The sequence below is a fragment of the Apiospora marii genome (assembly GCF_038362585.1).
Source record: "Apiospora marii strain CBS 49790 chromosome Unknown utg000007l_segment0_segment0, whole genome shotgun sequence".
Taxonomy (NCBI): Eukaryota; Fungi; Ascomycota; class Sordariomycetes; order Amphisphaeriales; family Apiosporaceae; genus Apiospora; species Apiospora marii.
The window spans coordinates 1,141,370-1,160,971 of NW_027117379.1; the positions used below are offsets into that span (position 1 = coordinate 1,141,370).

The following is a 19,602-nucleotide window of genomic DNA, read 5'->3' on the forward strand; positions in this document are numbered from 1 at the left end:
AGAATGATGGCACGATAGTGAGCTCAACAATGTCCATAAATCCCTACTAGTAGTGCCATTTCAGCCACATCCGCCAAATGCAGCTGCCCCGCGCCACAGTACAACAGCTGGACCCTGGAACCAAATATCCCGGATCAGTCGATTAATAAATTGATCTTGGTAGGAGTGGGCATTGGCTTAAGCGTTGTGCCGCTATGAGTGTCCCTTCGTGATTCTTGTCCATTTGCTACCACCAAGGCCTGGAAAGAGACGTCGGCCGATTGCCATCAACATGGCCAGCGAGGGTTTTGAAGACTGGGTCGGCCAGTTGACCGATTTGGTCAAGAGCTTCCCGTATGTCGTGTTTATCATCTAAACCGCCAACGCCATGCTGTGGGTGAATGTACTGCTAACCTGACAACAACACATCCAGTTACCGGGACGTTTGGCAGTTGATCGCGCCCTTCGTCTGGTCTATTGCAGCCCTTGTCTTCCTGTACTTCTTTATTACATCCCAGACGAATGCCACCATCCGATACACCATCCCTCCGCCCAAGTATCCCGAAGGAGAACCCGAGATTCTCGTGTCGCCGTCTATCAAGGTGTCTGGCAGCAGTGCAGTCCGGTGTTACTCGCCGGCCACTGGCCAGCTCCTCGGTCTCGTCAACCCCTCAACCCCGGCCGGGATCGACCGCGCCATCGAAGCGGCAGCTGCTGCCCAGGCCAAATGGGCCAAGACGACGTTTGCCCAACGACGCGCCGTGCTGAAGACCCTGCTTCAACATGTCCTGGACAACCAAGAGCAGATATGCCGCGTTAGCAGTTTGGACTCGGGGAAGACCATGTTAGATGCTCAGCTCGGCGAAATTCTCGTCACGACAGAGAAGTTGCAGTGGACCATCAACCATGGCGAGAAGGCGCTGCAGCCCGAGAGACGGCCTACAAATTTACTGATGACGTACAAGCGGAACAAGGTGGTGTACGAGCCCATGGGCGTCGTTGCCGCACTTGTCAGCTGGAATTACCCCTTTCACAATTTGATCGGTCCCATCATCAGCGCCATCTTTTCCGGCAATGGAATCGTCGTCAAGGTCAGTGAGCAGACCTGCTGGTCTTCTGCCTACTACACTAGCATTGTTCGGGGAGCTCTGGTCGCACACGGGCAAGATCCCGCGTTGGTCCAGACGGTTGTGTGCTGGCCGAGCGCGGCCGAACATCTGACCAGTCATCCGGGCATCTCGCATATCACGTTTATTGGAAGCAAGCCGGTGTGCCATCACGTTGCCGCGAGCGCCGCCAAGACCCTCACGCCCGTGCTCGCCGAACTGGGCGGCAAGGATGCGGCAATTATCACCGACTCCGCCAAGGGCGATCTCAAGCGGATCGCCGATACGCTCATGCGTGGCAGCTTCCAGGCCGCGGGACAGAACTGTATTGGTATTGAGCGCATCATTGCCTCACCAGCAGTCTATGACAAGCTTGTATCGATGCTCGAGCCGCGCGTGCAGGCGCTCCGGCTGGGCTTAGATAAGGACGTCGGCGCCATGGTCTCAAACGCATCCTTCTCTCGGCTCGAGGCGCTCGTCGAGGACGCCGTGGCCAAGGGCGCCCGGCTGCTGGCGGGCGGCAAGCGCTACACGCACCCGGATCACCCCTCGGGCTTCTATTTCACGCCCACGTTGGTCGTTGATGTCACCCCTGACATGATGCTGGCCAACGAGGAGTGCTTTGGCCCCATTATGACCCTCATGCCGGCCCCTTCGGGCAAGGCCGAGGACCTGCTGAAGATCGCCAACGCTCCCGCGTTCGGCCTCGGTGCCTCGGTCTGGGGTCGCGACTCGGACCCCGTCGTGCAGCAGATCGTTCGCGGCGTCCGGGCCGGCGGCGTCGCCGTCAACGACTTCGCCGTGTTCTACGCCGTGCAGCTGCCCTTTGGCGGCGTCGGTGGCTCCGGGTACGGCCGATTCGCGGGCGAGGAGGGGCTGCGCGGGCTGTGCAACCTCAAGAGCGTCTGCGAGGACCGCTGGGGCTGGCTCGGCATCCGCACGGCCATCCCGCCGCCGGCGCAGTACCCCATCCGCGACCAGGACAGCTCCTGGCGGTTCGCCAAGGGCGTCGTGGGGATTGGGTACGGCATCGGGCTGCGGGGGAAGATTCAGGGGTTGGTGGATATCGTCATGGGTGGTTAGATGGGACGATTGCTGTTATCTACTTGACAGCGATCAATGGTGATTACCCAGGCCGATTGTTTGAAAGGAGTTCATACATGCAGTGGATGACAATTTCACATGATGCATCAAGTATATAATAATACCCCTACATGCACATAGCACTTTAATATACGAAATGATGCCTTGAGGCAACCTTGAGCGAACGGCTTGTTATGAGCGATTGGTAACTTCATTCCTCCCCTGAGCATAAATGGTATTGAGGTAACTCGATGATATTGAAGATTTGCAATCTTGGCCTATCCAGTCAGAGTATATAAGGCAGGTGCGAGACAACCAGACAGGATATGGGAAGTACCATGGGCTCATCACGGAAAGAACGAGACATGAATACCGGAAGGTACGGGTAGTGACCTCGCCAGTTGTCGCGTGCAGGTCTCTTCCCTTCGAATGGCCTTCCAAGCTTCCATCTCTTTTTCCCACAACACCACAACCCTCGCATATCTTCCGCAATCAAGGGTATCCTTTATCTTAAATGCATCATTCCGCATATATACCCGGCAAGCCTCACTCCAGTAACCCAGGGTGCTCGACGCAGCCAGGTGACCATGGCGGAAGCCAAATTCCTCGATTCGACCAACGTTACAAGATCCAGCACCACGACCTCCGAGCGGCATGACCAGGACCATTGGTATGGTCAATTGCCCTGCGGGTTTGACGATAACAATGGCTGTCTCGTGCATAAGCCCACACTACAATCGATTTTCAGCAATCCACTCCTCAAGGTGCCATGGAGTCTTGGCCAAGTTTGTCGGATCACCAGCAAGCGCACTCGATGGCATTTGCCTGTGATTTCCACGGTTCATGGGAAACTACGACACTTGGCAGGCCCTAATACGAAAGTATTGAACGGTGTGAAACCAGTGGCCACTGATGTCGAAGTCAAGTCACCTAAGAAAGTATCGTTGCCTGACATGGGCTCTCGTTTCTCCTCGGACCTCCCATTTGATACCGCATCGTATCTCACCTTGGAACCTATGCATCCGGGCATACTTTACAGACTGGCATATTACCACTTGAACCGCGCGCGACGGCAGTTGAAACCAGGCAGCGACGTCGCCTTCTTTCCCCAACTGTCATGCAGTGACAGTTCCCGATTCGGTCTATTTGGTCCCTCATTCGATTGGTCAAGCGAGGTATATTACGACAGCGGCTCGTTTTTGCACAGGCAAGAGATATGTTTCACGCTAGACAAGAAAATCGCCCGCTGTCCTCCACTAGAGCTTCGAGTCTGTCATCATCAGCGCGCACATTTCTCCGGCTGGGAATTCAGAAACAAACATGGACGACCCGACGTGTCAGTTCAAGTGTCATTTGTCCCCGTTCGCAGAAATGGCGATCATCCCTATACTTGGAGAAACACTCGGGGCACCAACCTGGCGACTTTATATACATGTATCCGCTGTCAATGCGATTTCGAATATTATGCCGAGGTAGCCGGTAGCCAAGTCAATATTCGGTTCGCTTGCTATAGAGACCTCGGTACCGCCACGGATCGTCTCGAGCCTCAATGGCGTTCCCGCCTCACAGACAAAGGCCTCGAGAAAAGACGACCATCCCCATGGAAAACCCGCAATGATGGAAGATCGCACCGGTGTGATTCACTTGCAAGCTACAAGTTATATAGGCACGTTTGGCAGACCGCTGATAGACTAAACCGCCCCAACCTCCACCAAGCCACATTCGAGAACACTTTCAAGGGAATCACAACCAACTTCACGTAACGGGACCGACCATACATATGCATCGATAGATACCCTCGGGATATCAGACGAGTAGCATGGCTTATAGCATCAGGGGGAGGTGGTACACAGTTTAGGATTTGCCTTCATTGGGGCAAATGTTATGAAAGCACAACCTTCCTAGTCTACAATGACGAGCTTTGCTCTCTATAGGTTTAACACGACTGTATCTACGAAATGGCTCTCCTTATGATGATGCTTAGTTCTCCAAGATTGCTGTTGTCTGTCCACTAATAGGTAGTTCTGGAATGTCTATCAACCGTTGGTGGGATGGACGTGACAGCCGATTGGGTCTTGCTTCACGCATCGTACACCGTTAACGTGTACCTTGGACGAGGAAAACTTTATAATCCGCATCGAGCACTTAAAACATCCATACAAACACGTAACAAAATTCTTCATTCATATGTATCTTGCTACTGTCGCTTTTGCTTGATTCACTGCCACCCAGCGAGTCTCCGCCTTGCCTCGGAGCAACCACTTGACGAAGCCACTTTGGCTGGTTATTCCACCATCTACCTGCCAATTTGTTTCCTGCACGTCTGCGATACTTTGATTCAATTGCAAAAACGGCGGCCGTGGGAAACCCAAAATTCAAGAATTGGACTGTCCAGTTCAAAAAGATTCCCTTGAATTTTGTCAACCCTCGGTCAACATGAAGTTCCAGGTCCCGAACGACATCGACAACGACGTGAAAGACTCACCGAGACTTTTCGACACTGTTCCGGTCATAGGAATCAAGAGAAAGCACAGCGATGTCTTCTACGACACTACCTGGGTGTCTCGAAAACGTCGCGGTTTCATCCCTAATGCAATTCAACAGAAAGTACGCGTAAAACGGCGGGGTGATGGGGATTACATGACTGCGGTTCCTAAAAAGCGGCGTATCGTGATCCGAGAAGCCGTGAACAGTGGACTCCTTATTCAGGGCAGAATCATCGTTCCGCCAAAGGCTGGCGCATGGCGTCTTGATGAGAAGGCTGGTGATGTGAACGTGAACGAACTGGCCGGTATGGTCGGTAGGCTGGATATCGAGAAGACATGGCCGCAGTTCTCGAGGCTGCCGCCGGAGCTCCGTCGCCTTGTTTGGCAGCACACCTGGGAGCATCGCGTGGTCACTATCTCGCGCCGTCTTTCTGCTCTGAGGGATCGGGCTGTAGGTGTCCACACGCACCCTCGCGATGAACCCTTGGCTTCTAATGCCACACGTCTCTTTAAAACACGCCAGACGAGAACAGACCACTGGGGTGTCGATGATTCTGCCTACAGTCAAGGCTCGGATGATAAGGCCAACGGTAGAGACTTCATCGCTTCGACTACGACTGACTCGAAGCCTCCGGTCTCTCTTTTCGTGAATTATGAAAGCCGTCACGAGACCTTGTTACACTTCCAGACGGCCTTTGCCTTGAGCGGAAACAAAGCCAGAATCTACTTCAACTTCAGCCTGGACAGTCTGAAGCTTCCTCGGCATCACCCGTTGGGGCTGTGCTTCGAGGTCAACGACTTACAAAAGCTAACAAGCATCACGATACCTGAGCTCTTCCCAATCCTACCGTTGTTCAAGAACCGAACAGGACCCTATGACTTCCACAAATCTCCCATGTTACAGAATGCTCGGGTTCCTCCCGTCACCGACGGCACGCTAGCTTTCTACCCCGAGTTTGATCATGCCTGGCAATTGCTACGCTGGCACTTTCCGAACCTACGAGAGATCAACTTGGAGCCCGTCAGCAACTGCAAGCTCCAGAACTCGGCAATGAGTCGCCTGGTGCCCATCAACCTGAACACCAGCACCAACCCGTATGCAACTGACGAGTGGTGTACCTCTTGCCACAACTTGCAGGTCGGCGCATCCCGTCGGTTTCGTCAAGTCGGGGTGAACGCGCCGTATCTTGAGAGTGTTTTCGACGCCTGTGGTTTCTTCGGCCCACCGGCTTACCTGAGGAATAAGGTCGTCGTTGGAACGGTGAAGAAAAAGGGGCGGCAAGATGAAAATGTAACAGTAAGTCACCTTCAAACGCTTTTTTTTCCTTTCTCGTCTCTCTTTTTTCTTTCTTTTCGCCAGTTCGACGGCCGATCTATAGGGGTAGATGTGACAAAATCCGAGGCTGGCCCCTTACGATGAGTCTCCACTCTGCACCGACCAGCGACGTCGTCGCCGTATATATGGCCAGGTGGCCGGCAGGTTGCAGGGTGACCACTGGTTGGTGGCTGTGTTGAAGATGAAATCATAGTTATTCGTTCGGTAATTCGCGTTGAACCGGTAAATAACTATATTACTGGCTAATGAAATCGGAGTCTCATCTACCCTCCAGTAGTTTGCACAGCCTCCGCCCCCCGCCCCCTCCCCCTCATCCAATGAGCAGGAGACTGATACTGGAAATCGATAGGTAACATTCTGGAGCATTCGACACCACCCAGAAGATCGCCAATACGTGTTTAGTCCCCCAAGCCCGCCCACTGGAACTACAAAGCGCGCTGGTCGAGACAACGCCTCACCCGCGCCTAATAGTCCTCATTCGTACGAGCTTGAATGCCTCGCCAAGTCGCTGGAGCGCTTCCTGGGCCCCCCTACAGAGCATGACTACCTAGCCTTGGAAATATGAGCAACACACATTGTCACCCTTTGACGGAAACCTGCTTCTAGACGAACATGGAGTTCAGATTGGGGCAAAGGAGGTGCGAATGCTAGAAGAGCGTTTGCTTAGGAAGAAAGCGAATGCATGAGTTTATAATGTAGGATGAATGGAATACACAGCATTGCTCGCATATTTGAAAAGTCTGGTAAGCATCTGGGTACGTAATTCTTCCAGATACGCAGGGAGAGACCATCAGTGAAACCGATCAACAACTTCAAAGCTTCAACACGGGAAGCCCATCATGGCATGACCCTCCTAACGAACACAGCGGAGACAATATGCACAATGGTGATCGTATCAAAGATATAGCGCGGCATGGGCGCATTTGGGATACTGTTGCGGAAATGACTTGTGTGTATGTTCGCTGAGGAGTTGCAACAGGGGCAGTGTTGCAATAACGGTAGTATCAAAACATCATCCGACGTCCGGGCTACGCAACAGCATGTTTCCGGCATCTTCCGTGATAAGGAATGGAGGAACAAATCACATTCAGGGCTGACGACTACTTGCTCAATGCCTACTACGCTGCCTAACAGTGCTTGCTGATCCCTCTTGTTCAGCCTAAGGCATCGAACCCAACTAACATAACCCACCACCCGCCAACCAGTTAAGCCAGCGAGCCCATCGGATCCCAGAGAGGTAGCACCACCGGCTCCTTCTTAAGCACGTCGCGAACCTCCTTGACCAAGAAGCGCGGGTCGATGACAGCCTGGTAGACGAACTCGTCCATCCAGGCATCGCTCATGACGAACCAGCCGTGGTCCCCGCTGGCCTCGCCCCACGAGTTCTGCACGCGCCAGCGGACGCTCTTGCCCGACCCCTCGTCGACGTGGACGGCCGTGAGGACCATGGCGTGGGTCATGGCGCTCGCGCCAACGCGCAGGCGGTCCGCCTTGGACACGGTGCTGCTGCCGCCGCCGCTGGCCAGCAGATCGACGTTGAACCCCAGGCGCCAGTCGACGAGGCCCAGGTCCATGACGCCGCTGGCGCTGTCGCTCGCCTGGCCCACGTCGCAGCCAAAGAAGACGGGGACGCCCGCCCGCAGCGTCGCCACGCACGCCTGCTTTAGCGTCGCCATGGGCACGTTGACGTACGACACGCCGCGCCCGCCCACGATGTTGCCCAGCCGGTCCACCGTCAGCAGCGACAGCGGCGGGTGCCGCGGGTCGTGGACGAGCGAGATCATGCCCGCAATCGCGCTGCTGGTCATGCGGAACTCGGGCGACGAGATGTCGCGCGCGAAATCCAGGGGCGTCAGGCTGACGGTACGTGCTTTGCCGTTCTTGTCCTTGAACGTCCAGTCTGTGATAATCAAGTTAAAAACTGTAGCTTGTTGATTACAGGTGCTCGTTTCAAAAGAACCCGCATTATGCAATTTTATTTTGTCATGCTATGTATGCTGTGAAGGATCAAAGCTGCGGTGGGCCAGAATTTGGTCTCAAAGGCAAAAAAGGGGGGTGAAGGAGACAAACCCACAACGTACCGAACTTCTCTGTCGAGCTTGGAGGAGGTCCGAGGGTCAGCGTCAAGATAAGATGGATCTCGCGCATCATCTTCTGTTTAGTCGCCGAGAGAGTTGCGGAGGTCGCCGTAGAGGCACTGGCCAGCTTGCGCAGCTTCAAGGCGTACTCGCGCAGTTTCGAGACCACAATGTAGTTAAGCGTGCCATTGGACATGGCGTTCCAACTGTCCGGATACAGGGCCTGGGGAACAAGACCGTACTTGGTAACTAAGTTGTCTAGGGTAGAACAATAACAAATCAGTAAAATGCCATGTTTATTTCTTATCTTCCTCTCGACATAAACTTACAAACCATGTCCCACTGCCCGCCATCGCTAACGGGGTCCGCCAGGAGTCTCTGAACGAGCCGTCCGTCGAGTTCGTCGCCGGCGGTCTCGACGACGTTCTCGAGGAAGTAGTTTGCCTTTTCGAGCTTGTCCCAGAAGAACAGGTAAGCCTGGGAGAGCTCGAACTCGGCGAGTCCGTATTTCTTCATGAGCGCCACACGGAAGACGTTGGTGGACGCAAACAGCCAGCAGCGGCCCGACGAGCGCTGGTTCGTGATGGGCGCGCCCTCGGCGGGCCCGAGGGCCACGTTGAAGACCTGCACGTCGGCGATCTGGGCCGCGCGCTGCGCCAGGACGGCCTTGGGGTTGGCGCCGCTGAGCGCCGAGAGGGCGAGCCGGTTCTTGGGGTCCTCGAGCACCTTGGACTGCCACGCGCCCATGAGCTCGACGGGGAGCGGCTCGGGCGAGCGGGCGAGCTTGTTTCTACTGATGCTGCTCCCGCCTTTGCCCCCGCCCTTCTCGCTGTCTAACACGTAGACGAAGCCGTCGTCGTGGTCGCCGCCGACGCCATCGTCCGCCTCGTTAATCTGGAACGTGCGCAGGCGTTCTAGGACGGCCTTCTCATGGGCAGCCGTTTCGGGCGACACTTTGGATGGATACGAACCCATTGCAACTACAGCAACGGGGGAAACAGGAGAAAGGATGGAGTAATCGGTTAATGGCGTAGGCCACCAAAAGCTAAGGTTCACGGATTGCAGGATGGACGGATATAAGATACTAGATTGGGAGGAGGCGAAGGATCAGTCTATTGATAATGATGAATTGATGTATATTCGCCTGCTTAATCAGAATAGAGTAGTCAACGATATCGTCCGACAAAGAACAGCGCCCAAATAACGCGAAAAAGAAGTAGGAAATCCGATCCTATTGGGATGTGATATGGGAGCCGGGCACACAGGCTTTATGGGGATCATGCACGATGCCAGGTAGAGCAGGTGGTTACGTGACACACCCTTCCTTTCTTATCTCGCTCGGGTTAGCTACAAATGAACTTCGTGCCAGTACACCGAGATAAAGAGCAACAAGTAGGGCGGGGAAGCTCCCATGGGACCATAGCTTCATGTTGTACTTGTGTGGCAGCAGGGAGAGCTTCGCCTGGCGCTGTGATTGGCCCACATTGACCTCCAGAATGAAAGGTCTCAGGCTGTCGCATCCTCCTCGTCCTAACTTGGCCATCAAGGTGCTTGTAGCCTTCTACAGACGACACAACATGTGTGTCCCTCCCTCCAGTGACACCTGACACCTGCAACACCAAAGGCGACGTCCAGGATGACAATCATCAATCAAGCGTTCACGTAATGCAAATCAACGCATTCATCAAAGACGGTAAAAGCACCAGAGTATAATTCCATTCATTACCAATCATTTACAGAGAGAAAAGCCTATCTACTGCATGATCCTGAGTTTTCCCATCTTCCACCTAGAGAAGCCTTCCCACATCATCATAGCCAAGGCCCCATCATGTATGCAAAAAACTAATTTGACTCCCATATAATTCCGTACATCGTAACAAGTAAGCAGGTTAATGTTATGCACACGTCTACAGGCGGGAGCCGTGGATGACCTTCATGTCAACGGCGAGCTCGCGGCCAGCGTCGCTGAGGACGAGGACACGGACGCTGCCGCGGCCAGACTCGAAAGCCTGGGTGAGGCGACCCCACAGGTTGCCCTGCTCGGAGACGGGCAGGCCGGGCTTGACATCACCGGACTCGGTCATGGCGACGATGTTGCCATCCTGCATGTCCAAGACACGGTACTGCTTGAAGACGGGGCCGAACATGGTCTGGACGACGACGCTGGGGCCGGGGTGCTGGACCTGCGAGGACTCCTCGTGCAGCTGCTTGGTGAACAGGTCGACACCGAGGTAACGGTGCTGGCCAGTGGCGCCCGAGGTGGAGATGCGGATGACCTGGCAAGGGCGGCCCTGAAGGATCAGGATGTCGCCCATGCGGATGTGGTGGCAGGGGATGGAGACAGTGTTAGGGGGACCCTTGGGCGAGCCGCTGCTGCGGGGCGCAGCATCCTCGGAGTGGTACTTGTCAGCCATTGTGTGAGAGCTTGAAGAGTAGGGGTGGTGGTGGCCTAGTGATGTCCCATTAGCATGGCTGATACTTGTCAAAGTCGTGAGGCGACCAACCTTGTGCGTCAGCGTAATATCCCATTCTGTACTTACTTGATGCTGTTGATTTAGGGGCGCGGGGATACTCTGCGGGTTCCTCGACAACCTGGGTGGTGTCCTTGTGTTGGTGGTGGTGGTGGTGGTGAGGCTCGATGGTAGACTCGGAAACGTGAACCTCTTCCTGGTAAACGGGACGAGAGTGGGAGTGGCGGGACGGGGGCGGGCAGGGAGCGGCGTCAACGGTAGACTCTACGCGGATTTCCTCCTTGTAGACGGGGTGGTTACGAGCGCGGTATTCGCGTTCGATCACGTCAATTGGGCTGTGTTGGTGACGATGCTGATGATCAACCTCGACGTAGCTGTCCGTTTGGGCAGAGTAGGTAGGAGTAGAAGGCTTGGAGGGCTTAGAAGGTCTAAGTGAAGAGGGGAAAAATCGATGTTAGTATAAAGGATGGTATGTTCCTCGGATGAGGTGCGATGTGGAAAGAAAATATAAGGATTGACCCTGCGCAGTAAACAAAGCTTGAGCCAATTGGGACAAGTCCAAGCTCCTTTCCAGGGTGTTCTATGCAACCCCGTAATATACGATGGGACATGCCATTCAATTGGGAGGACCCCCATAATGACGTTCAGACGAAGGAAAAAGAGAGGGAGCTGGAGCCATGCGGTGCCTCGTGTGTTCAATATTGGAATGGATCACATTTTCACCGCATGCTCGGCGGATTGGCAAACTGCAGCTGTCACCGCCGCAGCCGCTGCCACCTCACATAAAAAAAAGGAGGCAGTGGGAATGGGCAGTGGGAACGCGCGGATGGGTCGTGACAACAGCGGGACAACGGAAAAGGGGCTCAGAGACATATAAGAAGGGCGATTCTACTAACCTGTGCTCCTCGTAGTACTCGTGCTCGTGACGATGGACACCGGGACGGCGGTATTGTTCCTCTTCACGTGTGATACGGACCTCTTCTTCCCGGCGAGGAGGAAGTTGAGCAGAGACAGAGGTGGAAGAGTATTGACCTACCCGTCCGGCTTTCTTAGGGGGGATTTGGATCTCGAGCTCCTCGTGAGTCTGGGTGGTGGTCTCGACCTCAGCGGTCTCTTTGTAGGACGAGGGGAAGACGCTGAAGGGAACGGGGACGCGGGCTTCAAAGTCCAGGTTGGCGACCTTGCTGGCGCGAGAGAATCCTTCTCGACAACCTTTCGATGAAGCGAAAGGAAGACAAGAAGATTCCTCTTGCTCTTCTTTCTAAAAACTGAAAGAAAAGAAGGGAGAGAGTATAGGAATACGGGTTCCTATGCTGTTCTCACGATTCCTTTTCCAGGTTTTAGGTTGACGAAGAGGAGGATGGATGGGTTTGATGGAGAGTTTGGGGTAAGAGTAGATCAAGATCAACGGTTGGTCGGCCTCTGAAATACGGATGGGATGGAGAGTATGGGGATCGAGGCAAAGCGGTCAGATTTGGGATTGGGAGAGGAAGAGGAGGGAACAAATCCAAGTGGGTGAGGCAGACGTGCGTTGGGCTATTTGTGTGGTTGCGATATTGCGTGGCATACAGATGCAGGGTTCCTGTGGTCTAGCTTTGTTTACACGCGGTGGAGTCGGGCGCCCAGAACAGTATCCAGACGAGTCTACTCCCAGTACTACTCCCTGTTTATCTCGGCTACAACAAGTAAGGCGGCTGGGCAGCGCCCATCCTAATCGCCACTCCACCGCTGTCGCGGATATGCAGCTAGCGAAATCCGGGCAGTACATGCAGACCATAACACGCAAGAGAGGGAGAAGGGGAGATGAGTGAGAGAGACGGCCCACGGAAACGCAAGCAAGCAAGTCCTCTGGGGGGACCATTCGGCGCAGCAGATTGGGCACACATCCTCGGATCTTACTGCTATCTCTTCACTGAAGCTCCAGACTCTTCCAGCCTCCCGTCTGTCAGATCATGTCACCAGAAGTCAATTGATGCTGGGCGCAGGAGTGGGACGATGAAGCTAGCCGACGCCATAAAGTCAATCTTCTAAGCTCCCCCGTTGATCAAGCCATCGAAGCCATCGAAGCCATCCAGCAATGGCAAACAAAACGTCCTTGCTTCGCCAGCCGATTACAAGTAAATGTTGGCTGGATGTGACGGCTGCTTGTCTCAATTACAGGGTACCGCTACAAGGACAGGTACCACACGCACCAGGAGACGCACCCAGCAACGTGCTCCAGACCGAGCCACTGAGCGGCGAGCTGGGAGCGCCAGACGAGCTGTCACAATCAAAATTTCCTCGCTACTTGGAGCCAACACGGGTCACCTAATCTACCTGGCTGGCGCTGGCCATTCAGCTCGGGCTGGATCTGCACGACCCAGATTGCCTGGTGCTCTGTGTGCTTGCAAGGTGTGTTAGGACCTTGGTCGAATGTGGAGAGAGAGCCCGAAGAGAGGTTGGGTTAGAGGCTTGGAGGGTTAGTTGGTGGCCGGACCGCGACTACTACCAGGATAGAGGCCCAGGTAATAGCATAACTCTCTTATTGCTAAGGCTGGGGATACTGGGAATAGCCACGGTCCCAACCGGAGCACGGCTTAATACTGGCAGCAAATATACCACGATCGAATCGGGGTGGCTGGGGCCACGAGTACCGTGTCAACCGCAGCGGGACTCTGAAACTCAATTGGGTGCTCAAACACGAGGCGACGATTTTTTCCCAACCACGTACATTCGGCCTTCACCTTGCAGGTGGTCAGAAAGCAGCTTCCATGTACGCGTCCGCTCGTGGAGCCCTTCGATTGGGCTACTGCAGCTGTACGGGCGCGACTTATGCACGCCTCAGCAACACCACTGCAGCTGAAGTCGCATGTCGTGTTCTCCCCAGTACTGCCCAGGCCTGCCTAGAAAGATCTTTTTGCTACATATGCCGATGTACGATCATGTTTTCGGAATATATACGTAGTTTTTCTCATCAGTTCCCACTGACCCAGAAAAACGGTCCCCATCCATCAATTGCTTGCATTGAAATCTCTCAGCCAGCATACGATGCTCGCTCGGGCTTCTTTCTCTCTGGTCGGACAATCAAGAAACGACCGGTTTTTCGATTGGAAAAAGCCGGCGGAACTTACGACTATCTCTTACTACGTACAAGCTTGGAAAGAACCTTAAGCTCCACCGGAAACCCCTGACCAAACGAGTGTGTTGCTAGGACAACCGGGAAAAGATGAGGAGCTGTCTAGGCCAGATGCGGAGCCAGCAGAGAAACAGGACAGGAACAGAACCTCGGGAGTCGGGATTCTAGTTTTACGATCATCAGAGAGGAGAGAAGTGGGGATATTGGTGGAGGGTGAGCAGGGTGGATACTGTCTTGCTTGGCACTTGGCACACACAAGAAGGAACGAACCTATCCGGACCAACCCCCATTTTTTGATCTGGCCAGCTTGCACCGTGTCCGAACGAAATAGAGCATTCGTCACATGCTGACCTGACCTGAACTGACCTGGCCTATTTACAGCTGTAGCGGGTGATCAGTTCCTATCTACAAACCCAACGGTCTACTAGGAGCGTCCCGCGTCCCCTTAGGCCAGACACAGCTGAACAAACAGCAAGCAAATACGGTACACCGCTCTATGAAGCGCCTCTGAAATCAAACAAGTCATGTTCTAAAAAGCAACGATCTGCTACAGTATCCGATTGATGGATTGAAGTGGATGAGCTCCGACGAAGCCATTCGTCATCCATCCCAGTCGTTTTTCCGCGAGTCGCAATCGATCCGAGTATAGCTCTCTCTCCCCCTTCAGCTTCTCCGCAAGAAGGGGGTTTCCTTGTCCACTTTGACCCAGGGGGATCTTGGATGCCCATGGGCCGTATCGCCCAGCAGATCGGAAATCCAATGCATTGAGCCCATTGGGTGCCTAGTGCCCAGTATGGTATGGCTGGCATCACTCGACTATTGGTCGTAGCCACTGAAAGATCGGCTTTGGTAAAGCGGCCGCTGCCATATCTAGTAGTAGTACTGTAGTACGCGACCGAGGGGTTTATAATGCGATGGTGTGCTGTAAGCTATATTACTTACTCCGTAGCCAGACCTGGACACCCGTGCTGCTTTGTCGGCCATTGTCAGTGTATTACACATCTGGTAGGTATGTGTTTGTTCAAGCTCGACTCTTAAATGGGCGAGTGTTGGGTTCCATGCAAGGGCATTACCGGGCATAAATATGCCGTTGGGGTTCACCAGGCGTTGGGACTGGAGACGCCAAAGTTGCAAGCACAACTTGATTTTTAACGATATTTCGAGAGTCCAGACTGAACCACAGACAGTTATTAATGAAGCCATTTATATCTTGAAAGTCTCAACCACACGTGGTGTTTCTCACTCAACCTGGCACTTTATAAGTGACGTCACGCCGGGCTTGAGAGAGCTCCATTGTGTTGCCCCACGTTATTCAATGTCGGCGGAGTGAATGTGTCATGGCCGTGCCTCGTTTTTGCCCCGCGATTTGCGAATTTGCTGACGAGCCTCTGGATATGCGACTGAAATCCCGACTTGACCAATATCAATACTTGCGAAATAACCCCCAAATCGCTGCGAATCTGTGAATATGAAGCAGCGTTTCTCGTCTTTGGACGTAAAGGTATGTCGGAATCCTGCCCAAGCAGAGCCGCCCACCCAAGGCAATTGCTAACCTTTGCTTGCCATCTTAGGTCATTGCGCATGAGCTCTCGACGAGCTTGGTCTCGCTGCGACTGTCCAACATCTACGACCTCTCCTCTAAGATCCTGCTGCTCAAGTTCGCCAAGCCTGAAGACAAGAAGCAGCTACTGATCGACTCCGGATTCCGATGCCATCTCACAGACTTCGCGCGGACCACGGCGGCGGCCCCCTCCGTCTTCGTGCAGAAACTGCGCAAGGCCCTTAAAACGCGGCGCGTGACCAAGATCTCGCAGATCGGCACTGACCGCATTATCGAGTTTCAATTCAGCGACGGCCTCTACCGCCTCTACCTCGAGTTCTTCGCCAGCGGCAACGTCATCCTTACCGACAACGAGCTCAAGATCATCACCTTGCTCCGCCATGTTCCCGAAGGTGAGGGCCAAGAGCCCCAGCGACCCGGCTTGCCGTACTCCCTGGACAACCGGCAGAATTACGGTGGCGTTCCCGAGCTCACGAAGGAGCGGGTGCGCGCGGCCCTGCAGACGACCATTGAGAAGGCCGCCGTAGCCGCGGCGTCCGGGAAGAAGATGAAGAAGAAGCCGGGCGACGAATTACGCAAGGGGCTCGCCACGACTATTCAGGAAATCCCCCCTATTCTTGTGGACCATGTCTTCAAGGTCACCAACTTCGACTCGACTTCCCAGCCGGCTGCTGTATTGGAGAATGAAGAACTACTGGAGCACCTTTTCCGTTCTCTGCAGGAAGCCCGCAAAATCGTGGGCGACATTACGAGCTCCGCGTTATGCAAAGGTTACATATTTGCGAAGAAAAGGCCCGGCGCCCCGGAGGAAGCATCGACGGAGGCAGGTCCCGAATCGCAGGATAAAGCGAAGGGGCTGTTGTACGAGGACTTCCACCCTTTCCTCCCACAGCAATTCGAAGAAGACCCTGCATACACGGTTGTCTCCTTCGAGAATTTCAACAAGATGGTGGACGAGTTCTTCTCTTCCATTGAAGGCCAGAGGCTTGAATCAAAACTATCCGAGAGAGAGGCCGCTGCCAAGCAGAAGTTGGAGGCGGCTAGGGCAGACCAGAACAAGAGGATAGAGGGCCTGAAGCAGACGCAACAGCTTAACGTCCGGAAGGCGGGAGCTATAGAGGCAAACGTCGAGCGAGTACAAGAAGCCATGGACGCTGTCAATGGCCTGATCGCGCAGGGTATGGACTGGGTCGACATCGGAAAACTGATCGAACGAGAGCGCCGCCGTGGCAACCCTGTCGCCGAGATCATAGCAATGCCTTTGAAGCTATCTGAGAACACCATCACCTTGTTGCTCGGGGAAGCTGAAGAGGATGCCGACATGGATGAAAACTACGACAGTGATGACTCTGAATCTGATGACGACGCAGGAAACGACGCCAAAGAGAAATCCCAACGACTCCAAGTGGACATCAATCTGGGCGTGTCACCATGGGTCAACGCTAGAGAATACTACGACGAGCGGAAAACGGCTGTAGTCAAGGAGCAGAAGACGGCAGCACAGTCGGTAGTTGCGTTGAAGAACGCAGAACAGAAGATCGCCGCAGAGCTCAAGAAGGGTTTGAAGCAAGAGAAACCGCTTCTGCACGTCGTCAGACGGCAGATGTGGTTCGAAAAGTTCATATGGTTCCTCTCATCAGATGGCTACCTCGTGCTGGCCGGAAAGGATGCTTCCCAAAACGAGATGCTTTACCGGCGGTACTTGAAGAAGGGAGACATCTACGTGCACGCCGATCTTAACGGCGCGCCCTCTGTGATTATCAAGAACAACCCGCAAACGCCAGATGCGCCTATACCTCCCTCGACTTTGTCGCAAGCCGGTAACCTCGCAGTCTCTGCATCCAACGCTTGGGATTCGAAAGCGGGTGCTGCTGCTTACTGGGTTGATGCCGAACAAGTGTCCAAGTCGGCACCAACTGGAGAGTTTTTGCCCACGGGTAGCTTCATGGTCCGAGGAAGAAAGAACTTCTTACCGCCAGCGCAGCTTATCCTCGGATTTGGTCTGATGTTCAAGATCAGCGAGGAGAGCAAGGCGAGACATGTCAAGCACAGACTCGGAACCTCTGTAGAGACGGCGTCCGTAACGTCGTCTAGCGTGGCGATGAGCGCGGAATCTAGGACATCGACGCTGCCAACAAATACGGAGGCCACCACACCGACTCAGAGTGACAACGGACAGGATGACGAAGAGGATGACGAAGATACGAATGCACAAGATGGAGACAACCAGCAAAGACAGAATCCTCTTCAGTCCGCCGGCCAGACTGGAGACAATGATGACGAGGAGGAGGACGAGGAGCCAACACCCGAGGAATCGGCCCCCGAAGAGCAAATGAACAACCTATCCGTAGAGGAGACGAGCCTGGGGAAGGACGTGGTAGAAGGGGGTACCAGTCCGTCGCAACCTGAAGACAAGAAGGAAGACGATGACCAAGAGGAGGAGGATGCTGAAACCGAGCACACCCCTGAGCAAGAAGCGAGTGGGTCGGGACCACCGCCTGCTACCAAAGGCCAAGGCCAGGGCCAGACGAAGCAGCAGCCCCCAAAACGAGGCAAGAAGGGCAAGGCCAAGAAGATTGCTGCGAAGTACCGCGACCAAGACGAAGAAGATCGTCTTGCTGCCGAGGCCCTCATCGGCGCGACGGCCGGTCGTAAGAAGGCTGAGGCCGAAGCGAAAGCCAAGGCTGAAAAAGAAGCCGCCCAGGCCCTCGCTAAGGAGCGCCGCCGCGCTCAGCACCAAAAACAACAGCGCGAAACGGCCGAGCACGAGGAGGTCCGCAAGTTGATGCTCGAGGAAGGGGTCGAGGTTCTCGACGCCGACGAGGCCGGAAAGGTGACGGATCTCGACAACCTCGTGGGAATCCCGCTGCCGGGCGACGAGATACTCGAGGTGATTCCTGTGTGCGGGCCGTACGGCGCCATCGGGCCCAGTCTCAAGTACAAGGTGAAGCTGCAGCCCGGGTCCCAGAAGAAGGGCAAGGCCATCAAGGAGGTGCTCGAGGCGTGGAAGGCCGTCTCGGCCAAGCGGGGCGTGCTGGACGACAAGAGCCTGGACAAGGAGCGCATGTGGCCGCGCGAGGTCGAGCTCATGAAGACGATTAAGCCCGAGGAGGCTGTCAACTGCATCCCCGCCGGTAAGGTGCGGGTCATGGTGGTTGGTGGACACGCTGGCGGCGGCGGTGGCGGCGGTGGTGGTGATAACAAGGGGAAGAGGGGCGGTGGTGGTGGAAAAGGCAAGAAGAAGTAGATGGTCAATCAGCTAGCTATGCACCTAAGATAGGTAGACATATGGACTGCCGAATCCAATATGATACGACCACATACTTCATGTTACGATATTTCACTATCTTGTGTAGTCTAGGCTCCGGGACAATCATCTTAAAGCCGTGACAGATAGGATTACAAATGTTCATGTTGATGTCGTGTATCTCTACCAATCGTGCGCTTTGCTTAAAGCATTTCCCTGCCGTTCCACCATTGCGGCAGGAAGTATGTACGTATCGTGGCAGAAGTGATCGTCGTTACCCGTGATGAGTGGACGTTGGCCATGGCAGAGACGAGCAGAAGTTATGTCTTCCGTCGTGCTTGAAGAGCGTTGGGGGGAAGGATATGCTGCATCCTACATACGTACCTACTTCCAAGCTCGAGGCTGTGGACCAGAGGGCGAACCTCACCAATGGCTACCAAAACCAACTCGCACAAAGTCATGTCCAGCCTAGGCAACAACATCTTTGGCGCCGGCATCGCCCCTGAACTGACCCGCAGCAGAGTGGTGAACTACAGAACACCCCAAGGATCGTATGCCGGGCTTCAAGGCGAACCAACACCCGGTGCGGCGAAGTGCCATCGCTTCGTCCAAACTTACTCCCTCCGGAAGGCAGAATATCACTGCCCTGTGGCAGTGACTACGTAGTTAGCTGCCGTGAGAAATCACGACTGCTTCCCGTAGCATCTGTATCAACACTTGGCCGCCTCTGTTCGAGATTGGAGGGGTCCCAATCATGGTTTCTACACGAATGCTTGTTGGTACGTTCCCTGGTATTCATTGTCGAGGCAAATCATCATCGACATCCAGGTCACCGGGGGTTGAAGTAAAATATACGAGCTACCCCTATCTAATGTTTTTTGGCGGACAGAATAGGGGTAGCTCGTATGTGTTTTAGATCCACCCCTCAACAACTCCATGCACCCCCACACTCCCTTCCCTCCTTCCGTCAAGTTCCTACGCCAAAGCAACACATATCCAATCAGGAATATCTCTTATCCTCTGCTCATCTTGGGTACAATACTTGGTGCCAGAATCAGCACTTTCCAATCCTGGAAGCCAAGCAAGCATATTTCATCGACAGTAAAAGGTGTAATATCCATCCTTCAAAGATTCCCGCAA

The 19,602-nt window shown here is 54.3% G+C and overlaps 6 protein-coding genes across 6 annotated transcripts, besides 3 other annotated features; 5 read left to right on the forward strand and 1 right to left on the reverse strand.

Moving 5' to 3' along the window:
- Positions 1 to 271: 271 nt before the first annotated feature.
- PG985_010742 (uncharacterized protein) lies at positions 272 to 2,168 on the forward strand (the record flags this gene model as incomplete). Its single annotated transcript, XM_066830510.1, has 2 exons — positions 272 to 333; positions 413 to 2,168. 2 exons carry the CDS (start codon positions 272 to 274, stop codon positions 2,166 to 2,168), a joined length of 1,818 nt encoding a protein of 605 aa, XP_066681192.1.
- A 2,436-nt stretch (positions 2,169 to 4,604) lies between these two features.
- Positions 4,605 to 6,555, forward strand: PG985_010743 (uncharacterized protein; the record flags this gene model as incomplete). Its single annotated transcript, XM_066830511.1, has 2 exons — positions 4,605 to 5,951; positions 6,340 to 6,555. The coding sequence occupies 2 exons, from the start codon at positions 4,605 to 4,607 to the stop codon at positions 6,553 to 6,555; spliced, it is 1,563 nt and encodes a 520-aa protein (XP_066681193.1).
- A 640-nt stretch (positions 6,556 to 7,195) lies between these two features.
- Positions 7,196 to 9,043, reverse strand: PG985_010744 (bleomycin hydrolase; the record flags this gene model as incomplete). The annotated part of the gene is made up of 3 exons (XM_066830512.1): positions 7,196 to 7,890; positions 8,072 to 8,326; positions 8,398 to 9,043. 3 exons carry the CDS (start codon positions 9,041 to 9,043, stop codon positions 7,196 to 7,198), a joined length of 1,596 nt encoding a protein of 531 aa, XP_066681194.1.
- Positions 9,044 to 9,564: 521 nt separating this feature from the next.
- On the forward strand, positions 9,565 to 10,497 carry PG985_010745 (uncharacterized protein; the record flags this gene model as incomplete). The annotated part of the gene is made up of 2 exons (XM_066830513.1): positions 9,565 to 9,615; positions 9,982 to 10,497. 2 exons carry the CDS (start codon positions 9,565 to 9,567, stop codon positions 10,495 to 10,497), a joined length of 567 nt encoding a protein of 188 aa, XP_066681195.1.
- A 970-nt stretch (positions 10,498 to 11,467) lies between these two features.
- On the forward strand, positions 11,468 to 11,761 carry PG985_010746 (uncharacterized protein; the record flags this gene model as incomplete). Its single annotated transcript, XM_066830514.1, has 1 exon — positions 11,468 to 11,761. One exon carries the CDS (start codon positions 11,468 to 11,470, stop codon positions 11,759 to 11,761), a length of 294 nt encoding a protein of 97 aa, XP_066681196.1.
- Positions 11,762 to 12,480: 719 nt separating this feature from the next.
- Position 12,481, reverse strand: a sequence feature (Short protein (PG985_010747, KAK7917139.1) was converted to a misc_feature.).
- A 250-nt stretch (positions 12,482 to 12,731) lies between these two features.
- Positions 12,732 to 12,799: a sequence feature (Short protein (PG985_010747, KAK7917139.1) was converted to a misc_feature.).
- Positions 12,800 to 12,855: 56 nt separating this feature from the next.
- Positions 12,856 to 12,873: a sequence feature (Short protein (PG985_010747, KAK7917139.1) was converted to a misc_feature.).
- A 2,249-nt stretch (positions 12,874 to 15,122) lies between these two features.
- On the forward strand, positions 15,123 to 18,462 carry PG985_010748 (uncharacterized protein; the record flags this gene model as incomplete). The annotated part of the gene is made up of 2 exons (XM_066830515.1): positions 15,123 to 15,155; positions 15,226 to 18,462. The coding sequence occupies 2 exons, from the start codon at positions 15,123 to 15,125 to the stop codon at positions 18,460 to 18,462; spliced, it is 3,270 nt and encodes a 1,089-aa protein (XP_066681197.1).
- Between the last annotated feature and the right edge of the window lie 1,140 nt (positions 18,463 to 19,602).